General features: G+C 37.2%; 1 protein-coding gene and 1 long non-coding RNA gene across 2 annotated transcripts in view; both read right to left on the bottom strand.

Moving 5' to 3' along the window:
• The window catches only part of lcor (ligand dependent nuclear receptor corepressor), a 32,166-nt gene extending 19,881 nt beyond the window's left edge, over positions 1-12,285 (bottom strand). The window contains exons 1-3 of the mRNA XM_059332234.1: positions 12,208-12,285; positions 1,895-2,074; positions 1,589-1,708 (exon numbers count right to left, since the gene is read on the bottom strand). Of these exons, the coding sequence (XP_059188217.1) occupies positions 1,589-1,708; positions 1,895-2,024 (250 nt within the window). The 5' untranslated portion in view covers positions 2,025-2,074; positions 12,208-12,285. The remainder of the gene's footprint in view (positions 1-1,588; positions 1,709-1,894; positions 2,075-12,207) is intronic.
• A 5,902-nt stretch (positions 12,286-18,187) lies between these two features.
• LOC131970955 (uncharacterized) overlaps positions 18,188-21,409 on the bottom strand; it is a 70,090-nt gene continuing 66,868 nt past the window's right edge. Inside the window, exon 3 of the long non-coding RNA XR_009394337.1 lies at positions 18,188-18,260. This is a non-coding gene — a long non-coding RNA (uncharacterized LOC131970955). The remainder of the gene's footprint in view (positions 18,261-21,409) is intronic.

The raw sequence follows: 21,409 nt of genomic DNA, 5'->3' as shown, positions 1-21,409 counted from the left end.
TTAAACAACTGAGTTGTAAAAATGTGATAATTTAAAAGAGGAATCACCAAAATATTGTGAGATTCTTGTATACGCTACAGCTGTTAATCTTCCTCTATAATCCATTTTGAATTCATCCATTATAATTTCTAATATTCTAATAAATAATAATCTTTAATGCTAATTAATAGTTACTATGTACCTGTATAGAAGTCTACTACTACCTATATTGGAGCTTGTTATACATAGGGATGTTTCTAACAAATAACTTCTCTGACAGAACAGAAGTTTAAATTTAGATGAATGAAACAGTCAAAAAAGTAAGAAAACAGATCTGAAAACTGTCAAAATTGAGCAGAATCTAAAGAAGTAGGGGCAAAAAATTGACCCAAAAAACTCCATGTGTGTATAACTATAAAAATGTATATGTTACAACAGCACTTTCAAATTTCAAATCAAAATTTTCAATAAACAAATTGTGTTTTAAATGCTGCTGAAAACAATTTGGCCCAATATCTAACCTGACTGCAGCAGCTCTGGTCACCATGCTAAGAAATGTGCAGTATGAACCTCATGTGCAGTTTAATTTAGTAACGTTATTGGGTGAAATGCCAGCAGGATCTGTGGTCTCAGAAGAGTCATGGTTTGGCATCACCTATAGCATAAGTGCAGGTTTGATTCACTGAGCTAGCTGCTGTTGATCTGACAGCACTTAAAAAAGCTTGTGCTATAAAATACTTTCTAGTCGGTTATTAATGAGCTAGTTTTATTGTGAACCAAGTTACTATTTCAGAAAGAGGAGGAGGTGGCATGCTGGGATATTGATCTTTTTATTATACAATTTATAATCGACTCCAAAAAGTGTATTCCAACAGCTCTAGAATCCATTTTTTTTTCTAGTATACAAGTTAATTTTCAAAAAGCATGTTTATTCTTTAGTATTTAGATTTTTTGCATAATGTCTTCTGCATTATGTGTTCTTTTTGACCTTTTTTTCTTTGCATGCCTGTTTACTAGATTCTATTAATGTTTGTTTTCTTTTTTTAAATTATGTTAATAAAAGCACCCAGTAATGACCAACAGCCTGAATTCAGAATTCAGAAATTCAGATGAACAAGCACCATACCAATGCAACATTTACAAATACTTTAATGGTGTTGAAATGTGTGTGTGTGTGTGTGTGTGTGTGTGTGTGTGTGTAAAACTGTATTAATGGTAATGTGGGTACTATGTATCCAGAGCCACACTGTGGGGACCACACTAAATGGGGACTAAAAGCTGGAGCCAAGAGGTTATTGATCTGTTTTAGTGTTAAGAGTTTGTTTAAGTGTTGAGGTTACAAGCTTGTGATCATATTTTAGGTCAGGGTAAGTGTGTGTGTGTGTGTGTGTATAACTGTATTAATAACAATGTGGGGACTATGTATACAGAGCCACATTGTGGGGGTTGCACTAAATTATTTGTTTTAGTTTTAAGACTTTGTTATCAGGTTGAGGTTAGAAGCTTGTGGTCATATTTTAGGTCAGGCTAAGTGTGTGTGTGTGTGTGTGTGTGTGTGTGTCTGTGTGTGTGTGTGTGTGTGTGTGTGTATTTGTGTGGCTGCTCTCACCCTGTTGGCTGGGCTCTGGGTCGGCCTCGTTCTTTTTGACGGAGAGGTCCAGCGGGCCGTCCTGGTCGGCCATGAGCAGCTTGCTGAGGACGGGGTTCTGTGCAGAGGCAGCAGCCGTGGCTCCTCCTCCTCCACCGGCGCCGTTACTGGCTCCCGTGCCGTTGCTGCTCTGGGTGCAGGCGGGTGCTGAGGCAGCAGCAGCGGCGGCAGAGATGGGGCTGAGGTCGGGCCCCATGGTTGGGGACGGGGAGGAGGAGGCAGACGATTGAGGGGAGCTCGGCACGGGCAGGGGCCCAGGCGGGGAGCACGGGGCCGCGACCAGAGACGCCGCTCTCGGCAGGCTTTGGTCCTTCATGTTGCCGTTGGGCAGGGGAGAGTCGTCCTGAGTAGTTTTTGAGGTATATTCGGCAGCAAACTGGCGGATCATTCGCTGCATGATCTCACGAGCCACTAGAGGAATGTGAGGTTCTGAGAAACTTGGGAGGTCTGCGGAGAGAGAAACGCAAAACAGAGGAGCAAACATGTCAGCATTCCGTCATCCAGGAATTCCTTCAGTCACTACCGCGTCCGCCAGCTTATTTATCCCATTTCATCCTGAAAATGTAATCCTGTTGCTATGCTGAAATAATCCAAAAATCACTCCAAAGCAGCATTTAATCCTGCCTATTGACCACGATGAAAGCCCCATGATATCAGTGTGTACAGCAGATTATTGCCTGCCATTCCTCCGCTGGAGCTCTCACACCTTCTCCTGAAATATTGTTTAAACTCTTTGTAACAACTAGTGATAGCAATAATTAATCGATGATCGATTAATGGTCGTTACGAATTTGGTCGATCACGTGGAATTTTTAATCTATCTGTGTATTGTTTTATTTAAATTTTATCTCTGTGTATTTTGTATCAGTACTCACTGAACTGAAACACGCCGATCGTTCAGTTCTGCGGCCGTACGTCAATAAGCCGAGAAATGAGCTGAGAAATCATTTGGATAAAGCTAGAGTTTGCAAACTGAAAGTTGCAATAACAATTATAAAACACACAGAAATACAAGAGTATTAATTTGAGTAAAACTAGCTTACTGTATCAAAGCTTGCTAGCATGAATTACTGAGTTCAATTTTATACAGAACTTATATAAACACAAAACACATTTAAATATGAAGATTACTGTGAAAACTAACGTCATGCCTCTTTGGGGGCTAAAACATAAAACATTCAACTCCTTGACGTTATCTTTACAGTTTAATCTCTGTTGAGTTAGTTTTATGATCGACAGGATCAAGTCTCTTTTCGTCCTTTCAAAATAAAAGCATCCGTTATCAAAACAGGCTTTTGCACACTACTGTATACATATCTTTTATTTTGCACATGTATGCAGCGATTAATCGATTAATTTCGTTAACTTTATAGATAATCGAGTTGGCAGGTTTCTTCCAAATGCCCATCCCTAGGAACGACTAGAAATTGTATATCAGTTCAGTTTTTGCACAACGGTTAAACTATGATTGTTTAACAATCCTAGTGCTGAAAAAGACTATCAATCTACTGACAAAAATCACCAAAAACTATGATAACTGAGTAATTTTTTATCAATGCCGAACACTCATTGTGTCTGGCTTCTCAAATTTTAGTGTTTCTTTTCTCTTGTTTTATTTCAGTTAAAAATGAAATCTCTTTGTGTGCTTTGGGCTGCAAAATTTGCAATGAAAGTAGATGTAGTTTTTAATTTAACTGCAGTAAAGCTACAGGTAACACAGATACAGAATTGCATCATATCCTGCCGTATTGTATAGTTCTGTACTGTTGTTTCCTCCTATGGTATCCCTCTTTGTTTCATATACCACTTATACTATACTGTATATCTCTTAACCTATTTAACCTGCTAAAATATATTTTCTACAATGTGCAATATCTGTAAAATGCAAAGTTTTCCCAAGAAAACAAACAAAAACAAAATGTTTATTAATTATAAATGCCAAATAGCAGAAATGTATGTAAATGTGTATTTTTTATATCCTTTTACTGTGTTTTATATATATATATGTGTCTGCACCTTGAGCTGCAACTGTTGACAACTTAATTTCCCCAAAAGTCATATATTATCTTATCTTTCTCATTAATCAAAACATTTTGCTGCTTCCATTTGCAAAAAACTACAATCCATTACAGTGAAACAGACATTTTACATGAATTAAATAATATTCTAAATTGCAACAAGTACCAGGAGACCACTGGGAGAATACAGATGTCAGAACCAGACTCCCAATTATCCCCTGCTGCGACAAAACAAACCCACATCAAACACCGCTCATTGATCCCACTGGCTCACACACATTGAGAAAAACAGCCACGAGGAAGACAGACATTTGTTATTAATGCATTAATCTGGCTTTGTCCCAGATAAGTCAGCTGTACTTATCTCTCTGCAGCCAGCAGCTATACTGTAGTATTTGGATACTTTCATGCAAACCCTAAACCCTCCCAACAATACATTTAGCCCCAAAAATTTAATCCTGAAATAATCCAAAAATCATATATTCTGTGCCACATATACAGCACTAAATCCTCCCTATTGAGTGACATTAAAGCATCATAATATCAGTGTGCAACAGTGTATGCTGCTAGTTTTCTGCCCGACACATCTGCTTCCCCAGCATGCTTCTGCTGCACCAATTCTTCAGAGTTAAGGCCCACTTTTCCTCTGCTTATTTTTACCACTACCAGAGCTCTATTGCCGTTTCATCACATTGTGTACTGGAACTAAACAAGGCAATTAAGTAAAAGTGTGAAAAAATACTATAAAACCACAGACAATCTGTCGTACTTATTCATTTGAACTTTTGATTCTTGAGGGCCAACAGCAGCCTGAGGCTCTGCTGAGTGTGGAATCAAGAGTTCAGCCTGACGGCTTTTAAACATTTCAATTCACTTTTTAAATTAGCACTTCCTCTATTTATTTCACTATAGTTTCCACTAAAACAGTTTTTTCCCTCTGTGTTAAACATGCAACTTTGTTTTGAAAGTTTATAACCATTAACAGAAAATGGTGGAAAAAATTAATTGCATGTTTTGTAAATTTACAGTTAATAATGATGACTTCTTGATGAAGAGTTCGGCTGAAGGTGTTAAATCATTTTGAATTACATTTTTATCCTTTTATTTTTCACTACAGTTTCCACTAGAAACAGTTTTCCCCTGTGTTAAACATGCAACTTTGTTTTGAAAGTTGATAATTATCAACACTAAAATAAAAATAAACACCAAAATGTTTTTGCAAGTTTACAGCTATATTAATAATGATGACTTCTTGATGAAGAGCTCAGGTTGATGTATGAGGAGCCTGAAGGCCATAATTTATATATTCCCTCTCATATTCCCTCTCATATACACATATATTTTGTGTATATGAGGGCTAAAATTGTGAGTGTGAGTGGGAAGATATGAATTATGGCCTATACGTCCCCTCATACTGACAGCTTTAAATCATTTTTTTCACAAATTTTTAGTTTTATCCTCATTGGTTTGTCTTCTATTTATTCCACTTATCTTATAATCTTATCTCATCCCGAAACAGTTTTTTTCTTGTGTTAAACACGCAACTTTGTTTTGAAAGTTGATAACCATTAACATCAATTTGATTGTTATTCTTCATGTTTTGCAAGTTTACAGTTATAATAACAATGATGACTTCTTGATGCAGAGTTCAGGCTGACCGTTTGAAATCATTTTTAATTCACTTTTTCTTTTTACATTTTTATCCTTATTGGCTTGTCTTCTATTTGTTCCACTAGTTTATCCCTTAACTGTTTTTTTCTCACATTAAACGTGCAACTTTGTTTTGAAAGGTGAGAACCATTATCATCAAAAAATCTGAGAAACTTGATGTTATTCTTCATGTGCAGGATTAAAAGTTATAATACCAGTATGTGTTGTTCAGTCAAATGTTTATATTAAATTAAATATTTCACATGCAAAATGACCATTTCTACACCAATTACTTACCCTGTAAACCTTAACTTTGAATTCTTGAGGAATATGTTGTTATTCTTGAAAACCAATAAATAGTATCCAAAAACAGAAAATAAGTGCATCTGCACAAACGTGAGACTGTTTTCACTTGAGTGTTTTAAATTGAGAAAATGCATGGGAAGATGTTTGGGAAGGACTGAGCATACAGCAGGATAAATAAAAACCTAAATTACACTGCACAAGATGGGTAATTCTTTAAATGGATGTTTTGATCTAGTTAAGGATTGTTTTTCTTTGGATACTTATTCCGTAACAAAGTTTTCATCAAGACAGGGCGCGTAATTGATGTAAAAATGCCTGTTTTGCAGGTGAAGTTTTGCTGTAAGCACTGACGAAATAAAGATTGTTATCAAAACAAATTTCATAGTATTTTACGGATGATTTAAAAACATCATGAAAGTATAAATTAACTAAAGAAAAAAAAAACAGACTGGAGTAGCATATATAAGTCATAGCCTGTCTGTTTTAACAAGCTCCTCTGACAACAGAAGAGGAAAAAATATCATAAAATGCATAAAATCATGAACTCTTTTAATTGATATTCAATGAAAACATGACACTCAAAAGAACATGTATCTAAATAACAATCTATTGTACTTTTTGGAGGTTTTATGTCAAACTTCTATGCAGTCAGCTAGGAAAACTATGAAAACTATCAAGCAAAGTCCATTTGAACACCCAAATTTAAGGAAATACAGAATCCTCCATATCAGTTTTAAAATGTCTGTATTTGGACATTATTCCAGTTATGTTTAAGCTCTTCTATACAATCAAACTGAGACTTCCAGGCTGTGCTGCAGACCTGCCATAGGTGTTGTTGCCTTTTGTTGTTTGCAAAGGATTGCTTTATCCCCTTGTTAATGTTATTTGACTCCTGTGCTCCACCTAAACATCGCTCGCTGTAATCCCCGCCACTGAAATGATCTTGTTGACATGGCAATAAAAGAGCTTAAACCGCGTACAGACTTTCTGTTGTGTTCTGTCGAGACCCCAATAAGCTCAAGCGATTAACAGATTCACTAAGTTCTTCTGGTGTGCAGATACACCGCGTGGCCTTTTGCCCACTCTGCCACGATCAAATAAACACTGACGGAGCCCAGGAAGCGGCTTGGATTGCTGGAAATGTGCCTTAATTATACAGTTTCATTTTGACAGGTGCAGGTTTCATGCTGGCATGTTGGGAAATCTCCCGGGGAAACTCCAGTGTGCAGAGAGTGTGTGTGTGTGTTGTGTAACACTTCAGGTTTGTGCAAAAGTACACACGAGTTCTCGCCTTGCTACAACAAAGCAGAGTGATGTGATGGCTGCGTTTTTTCTTTTTCTTTTTCCAGAAACATTTACTTGAGTAGTTTCAGGAATTCTGCCGTTCACCCTGAGAGAGGAAACCTTCTGAGAAGAAATGTGATGTTTGCCCTGAGGAAACACATTCTGACTGATTATTTTTAACCCTTGTGTTGTCTTAACTTTCTGTATAAACTTAGCCTAAGGTTAAAACATGACCCGCCTTCACTAAACCCCTAAAATGAACCCGTTTGATCGAAATTTAAACCCCAAATCTATTCTGCATGAAGAAACAACCTGTCACCCAGCCCAAACTCTGTGAATATATATTATATTAGAAACTGAGAATCTGAAATGTGATATTTATTCTGTTAAATATTAATTAATTTATTTATTTGTTACTAAAAACATACTTAAAAAAATAAGGTAACAATTTGCCCTGACATATTTAAGTACGATTTAATTGAAATGTTAAGTTAGAATAGCCTAAATGAAGTCATTTTTACCATTTGATATCATTAGAGGTAAATATTAAGATGGCAGAACTTTATTAGGCTTTTAGGGGTCCAAGGAAATAATGTTGGTTGTACTAAACTAATTTATTTAGTCAGACATGAAAAGACTCATATAGGATTTAACTAAATCCGACATTGCTGAAATTACTTAAAATATGGATGCAAATTGTTAACTCAAAGTTAAGCCAGTGTATTATTTTTTAGAGTGTTTTCTCTTACAGTGCAGAAAAACTGGATTTAATAGGTGGAATCCACTGGATTTTATGACAAACGCACCTAATTGTTCTCTTTATTAAAGTAGAGGTTTATCATTATTATTATTATTATTATTATTGCTAAAGGTACATAGATAGCAAGATATATCACTACTAAGAAAGTAGAACAATTTTCAAAAAGTAGTTGTGAATGCATTTTATAATAGGGAAACAATAAGTCTTAAGCAACAGTATATAGTGGTAGAAAAGTATTCAGATCCCTGAAGTAAAAGTACTAATACCACACTGTGAAATTAGCCCACTGCCAGTAAAAGTCCTGCATTCAAAACCTACTGAGAAAAAAGTACAAAAGTGTCAGTATCAAAATGTACTTAAATTATCAAAAGTAAAAGTACTTGTTATGCAGAATGAACCCACTCAGATTGTTTTATATATCCTAAATATATTATGAGATGATTTGCACTGAAGCATTTATGATGCACAATTTTAACTATTTAATTTACAGTTATGAGTTTAAAATGTATAATTACGTTTAATTTATCATGTTTTTATGTTAAATCTCGACCTGAAAAGTAACTAGAGCTGTCACCTAAATGTCATGGAGTGGTGGTGGAGTAGAAGTATAAAGATACATAAATGGACAAGAAAAGTACAAAAACCTAAAACTTTTACTTAAGTACAGTACTTGAGAAAATGTACTTAGTTGCATTCAACTGCTGACAGTATATTATACAGTACAAGTTGAATAAAGACCTATAAAACACTAAAACACTAAATGATGTCATAGTCCATCAAATTAAATCAGTGAAATAAATATTGCACTCTTGGCAGGTAAAAGGCAACAATTCTGTCCCCTTGGACTTCATGTGTGATCATTTGTTTTAGGTTTAAATACAGATAATTACACACTGCAGTTAAAATTAGACGTGTTTATGATTTGGTTGTCATACAGCAGCACAATTACAAAAATAAATGAGATTGAGGTTCAAACTGCTAACAGAGCTGTCAGTTACAGCTGGGTCATAACATCCAGCAGTGAATGAAGTGGATTTATTTCTCTGTTAAGAATAAAAATACCTTGTTCGAAAAATAATGCATGCTTAATGTTGAGTTCATTCTTATTATTTCATGATAAAAACTGCCCCCACACACACACACACACAGTGCAGCTGGTAGGTTTGGCAGATCGGTTACGTTGCATGACAGCAAGTTCCTTCATGTTGATAAATGTGGATTTGTTTTACAGTGATCCTGACAGTTCTGCTACTGTATTAATGGCTCTGTGTGTGTGTGTGTGTGTGTGTGTGTGTGTGTCCCTTCATGCCGATGCCTGTGCTCCACTGTTTATCAGTCTATATATGGCAGCTCCACAGGCAGTGAAGCCAGATTGATTGGGGCCAGGCATTGATTGGACAGACATCTGCTTCCTCCCTCCCTCCCACCCGGAAAAAACACAACACAAACTTCCGCCTCGCGGGCTCAGCTCTCCTCCTGCCGGCCTCAGGACTGAACATGATACACCACCAGTTTAGAGGAGAATATTATGGATACTCAGCAAATATTCTCTGCTGGGACGGGTGCTGACGTGAGACCTGCACCGAAGCTGACAATGTGGAACCTTAATTTTCTTTATCATGATTTCCATGTGGAGGGGGGGGGGGCATAGTGTTGCGATACTTTGCGTGGCAATATCATATCGATTCATTTTTTGTTTTTTTCCAGAGGCCGTAGCGGGATCACATTTAGGAATATACTGGAGATACTGGTTTCTAATGAAACTAGAAGATCTAGGGAATCTATAGGCACCGTGTGTCAGGATATAGTGTCAGGAATCTGTGGAAATAACGCTGAAAAGTTACGAGGGTTTTAGCTCCATGCTAAAGACACTGAAACTCAGGTATGTGACTCCGTCACAATGTTATTTCACGGACACAGCCGTATCCAAGCTCAACAGAGCAGTGAAGCTTAAAAAGTTTTTGAAAGTTTGATAAAATGCTGCAGTTGTTGTCATCCATACATGTTTTACATCAGTTCAGTTCAGTTTGACTGAATACTTTGTTGGTCAGTCTGTGGGTTTTAGTCTCATTGTGGAGAAATAAAGACTGAAGTGAGATGAACAGACTGAGAATTGTCTCAAATTAGACAAAAAATGCAGTTGAAATGTTAAATCGCAATATATTTTATCGCAATACTCACCATATTGCAAAATGCTTAAAATTGCAATAATATCATATCCTGATTCAACATTAAAATCGATTAAAATAGCATTGTGGGGCCTCTAACGATTTACAACTCTAGATATATATAGATTTACACCTTTATATAGACATTTTTTTCTGTCATGTATCAAAAAATACCATAGGGTCATATTTCTGATTTCGTCGATCCTGCTTTTAACTTGGAGAATTAAAATTGAGATCTCATTTCAATTTGTTTTTGATTTAGAAAAGAAAGTGTAACAGCCCTACTTACTGGTCGTACACAGCAACAAATATAATAACAATAATAATAATAATAATAATAAGTAAAACAAAAAAACATATCTATGCTTCAAAGCACCACAAACTACATCCTCAGAAATGATCACAACAACACTTGTAACTTTGATAGTTTATTAAAGTGTCTCCTGCATGGCCTGAGGGGAAATCAGCCTCAATATGGCTCAAGGTTGCTGTAAGTTTGCATCAACCAGGGTGCAAGTTTATATTTGGCTCTCAACATTAAGGCTGCAATCCTCATGTGACTAATTATGTTTGGTCCTACAGTGAACTCGACATTTCCCCCAGTCTCCTTTTGGATAAACAGTCAGCGAATACCTACTGTGAAACCTTTCTAAATACTGCTTAAGGTCCCAAAAGGCCTCATAGCAACACTGACGACCAATCTTTAATAGTTGAGAAGGCTTCACCCTCCCAAATTCAGGTCTAGTTTCTTGTCCCCAGTAAAATAACCTTCCACAGTTTCCCACATGGCCTCTCAGGTCGGAAAAGTGGGTCGGCCTCTCTGGCCCAGATCTGAGCTGATTTCGGGTCTACCTGGAGGGCAGAAATGTCTTTGTCCCAATTGTAAAACTCTGAAAAAGTTGGTGGTTGGTGTCCCTCAGGAGTCTATCCCTGGTCCCCTTTTTATCCAAACTGCACCAAGTCTCATTATTATGCAGATGACACACAACTTCACACAGCAGTCTCCAGCAGAGACATTATCTCCCTGATCAAGTGTATGGAAATCTTCAACTTGAGTATACTGCATATGCTGCATTCCAGTCAAGTGGAAACTCAAAAATAGTCCACTTTCCAACCAGAGAGGTGTATCAGAACGCCACTCAAAGTCTAAGTTTACTTTACTCAGGACAAGTCTCACCCTAACTTCACAAAAAACTGGCTGTCTGACTTCAAACAACAACAGCAGTTCTCATTGGGGCTGCAAATTATGAATAGTAAACCATCAAATAAAAGGCAATGTAAAGGATGCAAGCATTGGTACAATTTTACAGATGCTGTGGTTCTGCACGGTTGCACAAACATTTTTTTCAACCATACGTGAGAACATCAAACTGATCCTGAAATCAGACATCCCATTTTGCCTCAGTCCCATTAAAACCCCTTTCAGTATGTCCTTACAATTTTACCCTCTGAAAGTGGAAAAAATGGCAATAAATCATGTTTGTTAACACTAACTCTTTAATGATTCAGTTTCTATTTATTTAATTTTCCTCCGTTAACCTTAGTCTGTGTGGTCTACAACTTAGTAACTGCGTTGTGCAAACCTGGTTTTTATCCCATGTGTCTTGTTCTTTCAACATAAATGTTGAGTACAAACAAAAGGTAATGCCAAGTAAATTTTCCTGCATTTAAAAGAAATAATACACACAACTATGTAGTTAAAAACCTGTTCTGCATTGCACTGCTGAGAGTTCAGTTGTGTGTACACTTGACAAATGTCACGGTTAAAGTCAGCTGTGTGTTTTGTTGTTGTGCACATGAAAAACTTTCATCGACTTTGACTGAAATGCTGCAAGTAGTTTGGATGCCACATTAAAGACAATATAGAGAAGAAGAAATTCAGTTACTCATTGCACACTATGCACTCTGACCACTCTGATTTTGTGATAAGAACATTTGTCATCAACAAATTGTGCAGATCTGAGATTAAACCCTGTTTGTCTCTTGTCTCCGAAGGCAGTGACGGCTAATGATGTTGCAAAGAAAAACAATAAAAAGCAGGATTTCCGCTGTTGTCAGTTCCATAATCTTTCCATTAACTTTCCATAACAGAGTGCTCTCAAGTCCTAAAAAAGTACTTCAGAGGAGTCTGGTTCCAACTCCAGTTGGCATAGATAATAATTAAATGCAATGAATGTCTGCGATATATAATACACTGTGGTATTGTATTCCCTTATAGGGATCATTTCGGTGAAACTCGCCAATATTAACTGATTTCCCCCGAGAACTTAACCAAATTCTCTGAGTTAACTTGTCTCAAATACACCTCTGGAAATTCTGCGGTAATGAAATGACTGATGAGGGGTGTGTGTGTGTGTGTGTGTGTGTGTGTGTGTGTGTGTGTGTGTGTGTTACCTTTTCTGTGGAACACAGCATTGAGGAAGTCTTGGGCCTGTCTCTCCAGCCGGCTGATCCGAGACTGCTCCGACAGCACCTGGCTGCCTCCACCCTTCTCTACGCTGTGCTCCTGCACACAAAAACACACAGAAAGAAACAAGTAAGTAAAGGTCTGTTCTGTCAGAAATAGAGCCCTCAATAAACCAATCACACGCTTTATTCGTTGGCCTGAAACTGGTAGATACTGCTCCTGTTCTTGGTGAGAATCAGAACCAGATTTCACAGGTTACAAACGTCTATTTCTCTAAAAATATCCATATCCATAATTACGGGGCTGCAACTCACAATTATTATAATTATTATTATTATTATTATTATTATTATTATAATTGCTGTTGATTAACCTGTAAATTATGTGTAATTTGACTATTATTGAATTATGGTAAAATCCATGCAGGTGAAATCTTCTGATGTCTTGTTTTGCAAAAATAATAATAATAACGATAATCAAAAAGGTTGTTAAGTCATTTTCTTTTGATTGAGGAAACAAATGATTAATCAATTGTTTCAGCACTATATAATTGTGTGCCTTAGGTTTCCTATATATATATATATATATATATATATATATATATATATATATATATATATATATATGTATACATATATATACATATATAAAACCGAAGAGACAATTGCCAATTCTCTCAAAGTTCTGCCAAAGATGTTTTAGTTGTACTATTTCATTTTTTAGGCCAGAACAAAATGTATTTATTAACTGTTCGACTTATTTCTCTGGTCTCTTCTTTTAATCTGGAGATAAAGTTGCTTTTATCTATCTGTTTGCATGCACATAACGGCTGCCTCACCTAACGATATGCAGCAAGAAGATAAAATGACCATGAGCAGTAGGCAATAATCACCATGGTAACAATGTGCTTGATTTAAGAGCCTTACATATAATTTACGATGGTGTCACTTTTTCCGCCGTGATGTTAGAATCAAGAATATTAGGGTTATCTTCAACTTAAGAAATTCTTATTCAACTAACACTCACAATAGATCTTTAAAACTGAGTTTCTCCACAGAAAATCCTGCAAAAACACCACTTTAAATCTTGTGTTTAGCAGAGATGTGCCCATAAGTTTGGTAATTCAGCATGAAAAAAGGAGAAGAAAGAAGAAGAAATCTTAACCGATTTAGATCAAAATGACCCGTTAGTCGATATCAGGGGGATTAAAATGTGAGCAGAGAATAAAACAAGTTTGATTGCATCCTGAGGTTGCACCTTATTTCTTCTTTGACCTGTTCTCATCATGATTATTTTCTCTAAATAATGCAATACACACACTGTAAAAAAAAAAGAAGTTTGCAACACCAAACGTCAAATAAGATATTTTACTGATAATTGCTTGATAAATATAGTTAATATACATTAAAAATAAAAATATATCCGTAGAATAACTCAAGATTTTTTTTTTTACTTTAATATAATGGTAAGTATTTGGGGAGTTTTGCTACCAGACTTTTTATGTTTTTACATTTAGCAATATTATGTGTATTTAATGTTTTTAAATATATAAATATATATAGAATGCACAGTCATTCAACATTTAAGACAATTAAACAATTTAATAATCCTCTAAAAAAACAACTATAATGTTCCTTTATATGAATTGGGACCTGTAGAATAATTAAGTACTTTTATTTAGTTGACCAATCGACAAAAAGGTAACAGCCCTAAACAATGTTTTAACCTCCTGCAGTGTTGGCATGTTTTTTCTTTACAACCTGCAAAACCGACTTTTGTACGGTCTGATTTCTCTGGTGCACCATCTAGTGGAAATATCTAGTAACACACGCTGTGCATTGACAATTTTATGAACAATTCTGCTCACAGTCCGTCGGTTGTTTACTTCCCTCCAACCTTACAAACTCCAGTGAAGTTACATTTCAGAAAGGGGAAAGACAACTTCAATGCTGATTACAAAATACTTTGGACACTGTGTGAAACATGAATTAAAACAGAATGAATCAAATTCAAAATATGTGTAGCTATATATGTACAAAAAACAAATGTTTATCATTTGAACATTAAACATCTTTGCACTGGGATTATGATCTCATTTTCACATTGTCCTTTTTCATGCAATCAGAGTTGTAGCTTGCAAAAACATGACAATGTGTTTTTTTTAATCAGCTTGCGCCACTGTGCAGAAAAGAAACACACACATGTGAAAGTGTCATGTCAAGCAGCTTCCTCAGGATATCCTCGGCCCTGAGCCTGGCGAGACGCTGCAGTTGGCCCAGAAGAGATTATTATGAAAGAAACGCTCGGAATCTGAGGAGGGATTAACACCGCTGCACCGCTGTGTGTTGCCATTGTCTCCACAAACACTAAACTGGGATATCAAGTGTGTGTGTGTGTGTGAGAGAGAGAGAGTCTTTGGCAGAAGACAAACTGAGAAGAGAGTGTTTTTGAGGCTTCTGCTCCTCTTTATTTTAACCCCCTCAGCTAGCTCTCTCTCTCTCTCTCTCTCTCTCTCTCTCTCTCTCTCTCTCTCTCTCTCTTTCTCTCTCTCTCTGCTGGCAGTTTGCATGGCTTCAGATCAATGAATCAATGATTCCCGCCCACTGAAGCACCCCTGGCATTTCACAAACAGGCAGAGGGTAATAACAGCGAGGCAGCGAGAGCTTTCAAGCCCTAACAGATGAATAAAAGATTGTATTGAGTGAGAAGACGAATACAATTAAAGCTGCTAATTTTGGCCTACTATTTGCCTTATTATGATTTGCCCACTATGAGTGGCTGATATAACTATTGACAAGTCAGACAATGCGGCTGAAGAGATCCCCTGTAATCCCTGCTAGGCTTTGTTAAATTGATTTTGCTCTGTTGATTGATTTTGATTGTTTTTTTTCCTTCCTCGTCTGTAATTACTGTATTACTGTGCTCATGGGCAGCATATTTACACAGTGAATGTGTTGTTGTGCTTTATTAGCATGAGCAGAAAGAGAGAGACAGATTGGGGGGGTCAGTTAGTGGAGGGGGTTGGTGGCGAGGCGAGGATGTTTTTAGGAGACAGATGGCTGACCTCGGAGGTCACGCCGGGGTCAAATTGAAAAACAAGCAACGGCGGAGGGAAGGACTCCCCCGCCCGCCAACTTCCTTCCCTCCCTCTTTCACTTGTTCAGTTGCATCCCAAAAATACAAAGAAAACACGGACAAGAAGTCCTTAAAAAGCAGCAGAGAACCAAACATCCATCTGCTGATGAAGACAGTGTGTTAGGATTAAAAAGCTCCAGAAAAGGCGATTAAGTGGACCTTGAGTTGGGATTGTTTCATAAGAAGATATTTCACATTTATTCATTCATTCACTTTCATACTAACTATAATTCCCTGTAATTTAACATTCAAGACAGTTTAGTAATTTGATCATCCTGAATATATAATATATATCATTTAATATAAAAATAATAATGCCCCATTATATGGATTTACAGATTTAAACGATTTATTTTATGGTTAATATTTATGATAACAGTGATTTACTTTTTCACTGTATCTTTCTTCACTTAATGAAAAAAACCTGTAAATCATTTTTTTAAAGTGCACTTGGATGTTAAACACACTTTTCATTAAAACTACAGCAGGCAGAGCAGCGACAAATGCTGAGTGAAACATCCATAATTACTCTTTGATTACTTTATTACCTCAATTTAAGGGATGAATGTCAGATTAAGCTGTTGTTTATCTCCATGTTAACCACATTAGAACCTGCAGAACCCTACTGCTGTGTTAAAAAAAAACAGCTAATGTACATGTCACATGTTGATTGGTATAACAGTGGATTAATGTGTGTGTCAGGAATGTTTAGTCAAGCTGAAGGAGGAGAGAGTGACAGTGGAGGCAGATCGCTGAGGAGAAATTATCAAAGAAAGTAAAGTAAAGTGTTGTTAAAAGCATCACACACACACACACACACACACACGTTTTAGCTCCCCCACTCCCGCATCCTCTGCTCTGATCACTTTTTTCAGATGAGAGGAGGCACCGGTCGGTGTCTCTGCTGCTGTGGGAGTCTCACTAATTTACACCCATGTCACCATCCTCCTCCTTCCACAAACACACCTCCAAATCATTATGTCGCGTTCTTTTCATAAGCTAAATTGGGGTCAAGACCATGATGGTTGAACAACACAAATAACAAGCACACATGAGGAGGAGGAGGAGGAGAAAGAGGAGGAGAGAGAGGAGGAGGAGAGAGAGAGAGAAGGAGGAGGAAGAGGAGGAGGAGGAGGGGAGAGAGAGAGAGGAGGAGGAGAGAGAGAGAGAGAGGAGGAGGAAGGGGGGAGGAGGAGGGAGAGAGAGAGAGAAGGATGACCAGGAGGAAGAGGAGAAAGAGAGAGTGGAAGAAGAGGAGAGAGAAAGAGGAGAAGGAGCAGGAGGAGCAGCAGGAGGAGGAGGAGGGACAAAGATGCGGGGCTTCCAGCAGAAAGCTCAAAAATGGCGGCAGACAAAAACACAAACAAACGCCTGGACAAAGGAGAGAAATTACTTCTCCTACGTAGCTGAAGTGCTGCAGAAAGAAGAATTTACCTCTTTAAAAATATAATGATAGCACACTAATTTTCTGTCTTTTTAAAAATATGTGAAACATTTTGATGAAACCTTCTCCCCCCTCTTCATGAAAGCACTTTGGCTTTCAGATATTTTGTGCCTGGTACATATTCTCTTTATATTTTATTCAAAGCTGCTGTAATTTATTATAGATACTGATAATTAATTTATTGTAAGCCTTGGATAAAAATCAGAACCCATAATTATTTATAATGATACTGATGATAGGGGTTAAAAGGTAAAATTTTTCTTTATATAGTTATTGAGAAATATGCTTATAGTTTTCTCACTCAGAGTCAGATGAGAAACTACATCTGGGCGTTGATTAGTTTAGCTAAGACTGTGTGAACAGTGTGAAAGTATTACAGTAACATGTTGCAAACATTTAAAAATGTATCTTTTAAACACAACAATTTGCAAACATGTTGCAAACATGTTAAATCCCCAGCATTTCACTTGTTGCAAGCATGTGTGAAACATGTTGCAAACGCGTAAAAATGCATGTTGTAAACTTGTTGCATGCCTTGAAATAGTTTTTTAAACATGTTGCAAACACATCAAAATCGTTGTTTTAAACTTCTTGCAAAAACATTAAATCTGTGTTTTATACATGTTGCAAACGTATTAAAATAACTTTTTAAACATGTCAAAATTGTTGTTTTAAACATGTTGCAAACACATTGCAAACATGTTCAATCGCTAGCATTACACTTGTTCCAAACATGTTAAAATCAAGGTTTTGAACATGTCGCAAACACATAAAAATGTATGTTTTAAACATGTTGCACGCATTGAAAACGTTTTTTTAAACATGTTGCAAACACATCAAAATCGCAGTCTTAAACACATTGCCAACAGCTTCAAAATTGATGTTTTAATCACGTTGCAAACATGCTAAATCTGCTGCTTTAAACTTGTTGCAACCATGTTAAAATCACTGTTTTAAACATGTTGCAAACACGTTAAAATTGCAGGTTTAATCACTTTCCAAGCTATTTAAAATCACAGTTTGAAACATAAAACTTTAAGCACCAAAACCACTTGGCTTTGGATAATAAAATGATTGGTGCATCTACCTCCTCTCCACCCTCATGATAGATGACCTACAAGACTTTGAACACAGTTTTCTTCATCAGCAGAGACATTTTGTGGGCTACCTATCCCAGGGAATTACTTTTTACATAATTTTGAAATACAATCATTTTCTGAAATTAAAGCCACACTGACCAGAGTATTGCTAACAAATATGAAACCTCTGTTGTGACGTGAAAGTGATAACACCCACCAGTTTTCTGTCAGTTATATTAAATCCCTATAATTAAACTCTTAGCTCGTCAGACAGGCAGAGAAAATGTTATGACGTGACCTACCTTGACTTTCTCGCGTCTTATGAAGCAGAAGAGACAGTTTTCATCGAAGGACCAGTCGGATACTTCCTCGGGCTCGCAGTCTGGGTAAGAGAGGGAGACAGAGAGCAAGGGGTTAAATCATGACAGACTCCAACTCCCATAATCCTTCAGTTTCTACCAGCTCAATGCACAAATCAATGGACTAAAGAGAGATATCAGCAAACGTATGAATGGAGTTCTGACAGGAAATCTAGCAGCATAAAACCAACAGAAGAAAAAGAGCCTTATTCCCAGTGTTTTGTCTTTGTCTGTGATTAACTGTTATTGGCTCAGTTTAAAAACCCAAACACAGGCTTAATATAAACAAAACCCAGCTGTAAATGAGATGAAAAAATGAGAAAATGCACACCGTCTGTTTCCCTTCAGCTGGCCGAGAGTGACAGCTGAGGGGCCGCAGACAACAGGAGCATTAAAATGATTCACTTTTAATTACAGCAGATCATTAAATTACAGCGATGACTAACTTCATATGTCAAGTATGCTTTGTGAAAACCAACCAAACCAGTGATTGACAGATGAGAGGAATCCGATATCGAATACATTTTTGCCTAAAGACTACAAACACTGCATGAATGCCTCTGTGAGTGAGTGTGTGTGTGTGTGTGTGTGTGTGTGTGTGTGTGTGTGTGTGTGTGTGTGTGTGTGTGTGTGTGTGTGTGTCTAAATATGACTGTATGTTTGTGCAGTATTCATGGCCGAAAGCCCTATTTGTGAAGAACTAATTACCCCTTTCCAAGCCTGCATTCTGTTAATGTTCAGTGGGATGAAGAAACGCAGCGCTGTCTCCTGGTAGTTCAGCTGCTGCACATCATCAATTTGAAAACATCCTTTTTTTCTCTTTCTGTGCAGCTTCACAGTCTCTCTCCCTCTCTAGCAAGCAGAGATCTGAAATTATCTCAACCAACTGTAAATTAACAAATATACAGAGGAGGTGGCTGGATAATAATAATAATAATAATAATAATAATAATAATAATAATAATAATACAATGGTGCCAAATCAACAAAACATGTGGAAAAATATGTCTAGTTTAATCAAGTTATTAGAGCAGAGGTTTATCTATCGTCAGGCTCCCTGTGAGATAATTAGATCTTGGAAATAATGTCCAACTGAAGCAAGAAATCTCTGAGTGTCCTTCACGTGTCTCAGTAACCGTTTATCCATCAGATCTACGTCACACTTTGCAGGTGTATTAGTTAGGACTAATTAGGTCTCGAAAAACAAGACTCCAGATCCAGTTCCAGATTAATCTATCCATGTAGGCAATGGGGTCCAACATTTTGAATTGTGGCAATATCATTTTTTTTTTTACTCCTACAAATTTTGAGCAATCAACAACAAATTTTCATCTTTGGGAAGTTGGGAGGATATTTGGTGTTCCATGCAGTTCTGCAGTAGTTGGCCCTGAACTTGAAACAGGTCTCCATTCAATTACAACAATATAGGGCATTTATGCAGGCAGCAAAATGCGACTCAATATGCTTTAGATCTTCCTCCACCACCATCTTGCTGACGTGGTAGTAATGATTGGCATCAAGGCAGAGTTTAAACAGTGGACTTTCACCCAGGAGAACAGGGTTTGTGTCCTGTGTGAGAACAAAAGTAAACAACTTTTTATGTAACTTAAGTTTTTTAAGTAACTTACTAGTCAGGCGGCTTAGCAAAATAAAGGTGACACGCCGGACAAAAGCACCACATGTTTTTCACATGCTCTCCATCACCATAAGTTTCAATTTTTGATGGGAGCCACTTCAAGATGGCGGATCTGAGATGGCAGCCATATATAAAATCTATGAGAACCAATATATCTTCCAAGCCACTTAGGAGGTCAATCTTGGTGTCAAAATATACATTTTCTGGGTCAAGGAATCATTTAAAGCTATTGAGAATATCACTAGATGATTATTTGACACCTCCACCTTGTTCAGAAGGCTCACCAGCATCTGTTCTTCCTGAGGAGACTGAAGAAGGCCCATCTGTCTTCTCAGATTCTGGTAAATTTCTACAGATTCTGGTAAACTTTATATATGACTGCCATCTCCGATCAGCCATCTTGATGAAGTGGCTCCCTTTGAAAATTGAAACCTTTGGTGATGGAGAGCATGTGGAAAAGATGTCCCCATTCTACTCAAATCTGGTGCTAAGGCATCTGACTATACAGTAGTCACATCACCCTTGTAACAACTTCACTTCTGGCATTTATGTACATTTATTTACTTTTATAACACCTAACCAGTAAGTTTACTGCTCTAAACGTCAGTTGTTATTTAGCCAAAATTTGCCGAAACTGCAGCTTTTTTTTAATTTTTTACAACAAATATGTAATTATGTATGACATGTATGTATAATGACGCGTGTGCTGTACCAAGAGCCGAAATATGTCATATTGAGTGGTATTGACAAACGATATATTCGGTTGCTTAGGTTGGAGATCTTGTTGGAAACTTTGCTCAATTTGTGTGAGCAGGGATACAAAAATATCTCCTGAACGTCTTTTGTGTCAATATGAGTGACAATGACAAACATGGTCCCATTTGGGCCAATAAGCGGCACAAAAGAGGCAGCATCTAACTGTTAAAGACGGAATCTGTATGTATGAATGTCCTCTGCATATCTTAAGAACTATTCATCCAATTGACTTTGCATTTGGCAGGTGTATTGCTGGATACCTAAAGTAGTGTAGTGTAGAGTGTGAAGTAGATCAAATGAACGGTTCTCGAGAACGCTGCATGCAGCACTTCAGGGGGGACAAGCAATCAGCACGCGTTCTCGATGCCCACACACTCTGAATGGGCACGCCCCCTCCGAGAAATCTGCTGCCAGAAACACCAGGAACCAGCCAGTCACTTCACTAGGAACTACAGACAACTATCCTGGTGGCAACTGTGCAAAACCAATGTAGCAGCTTACAAAAAAATTCTAAAAGTACACTGGATGCAGCTTCTCCAGTGTCTCAGATTTTCAGTTTTTCTGTGTTTGAGTTTGTTTCAATCTGAGGTTCTTTGGGGTTTTGACAAAGCAAAACCTTTCATGGCATCAACAAGGACTTTGGGAAAATATGACGGATATTTAACCACTATTCTGATATTTTATACAGCAAACAATTGCACGATAAATATACGTTAAGTTGCTTTAGAGCCGCAACAATTAGTAGATTTACTGAGTAGTTGGATGACAGAAAAAGTAGAT

Source organism: Centropristis striata, chromosome 1 (genome assembly GCF_030273125.1).
Source record: "Centropristis striata isolate RG_2023a ecotype Rhode Island chromosome 1, C.striata_1.0, whole genome shotgun sequence".
NCBI classification, from domain to species: domain Eukaryota; kingdom Metazoa; phylum Chordata; class Actinopteri; order Perciformes; family Serranidae; genus Centropristis; species Centropristis striata.
This window is presented reverse-complemented; position numbering and strand designations above follow the sequence as displayed.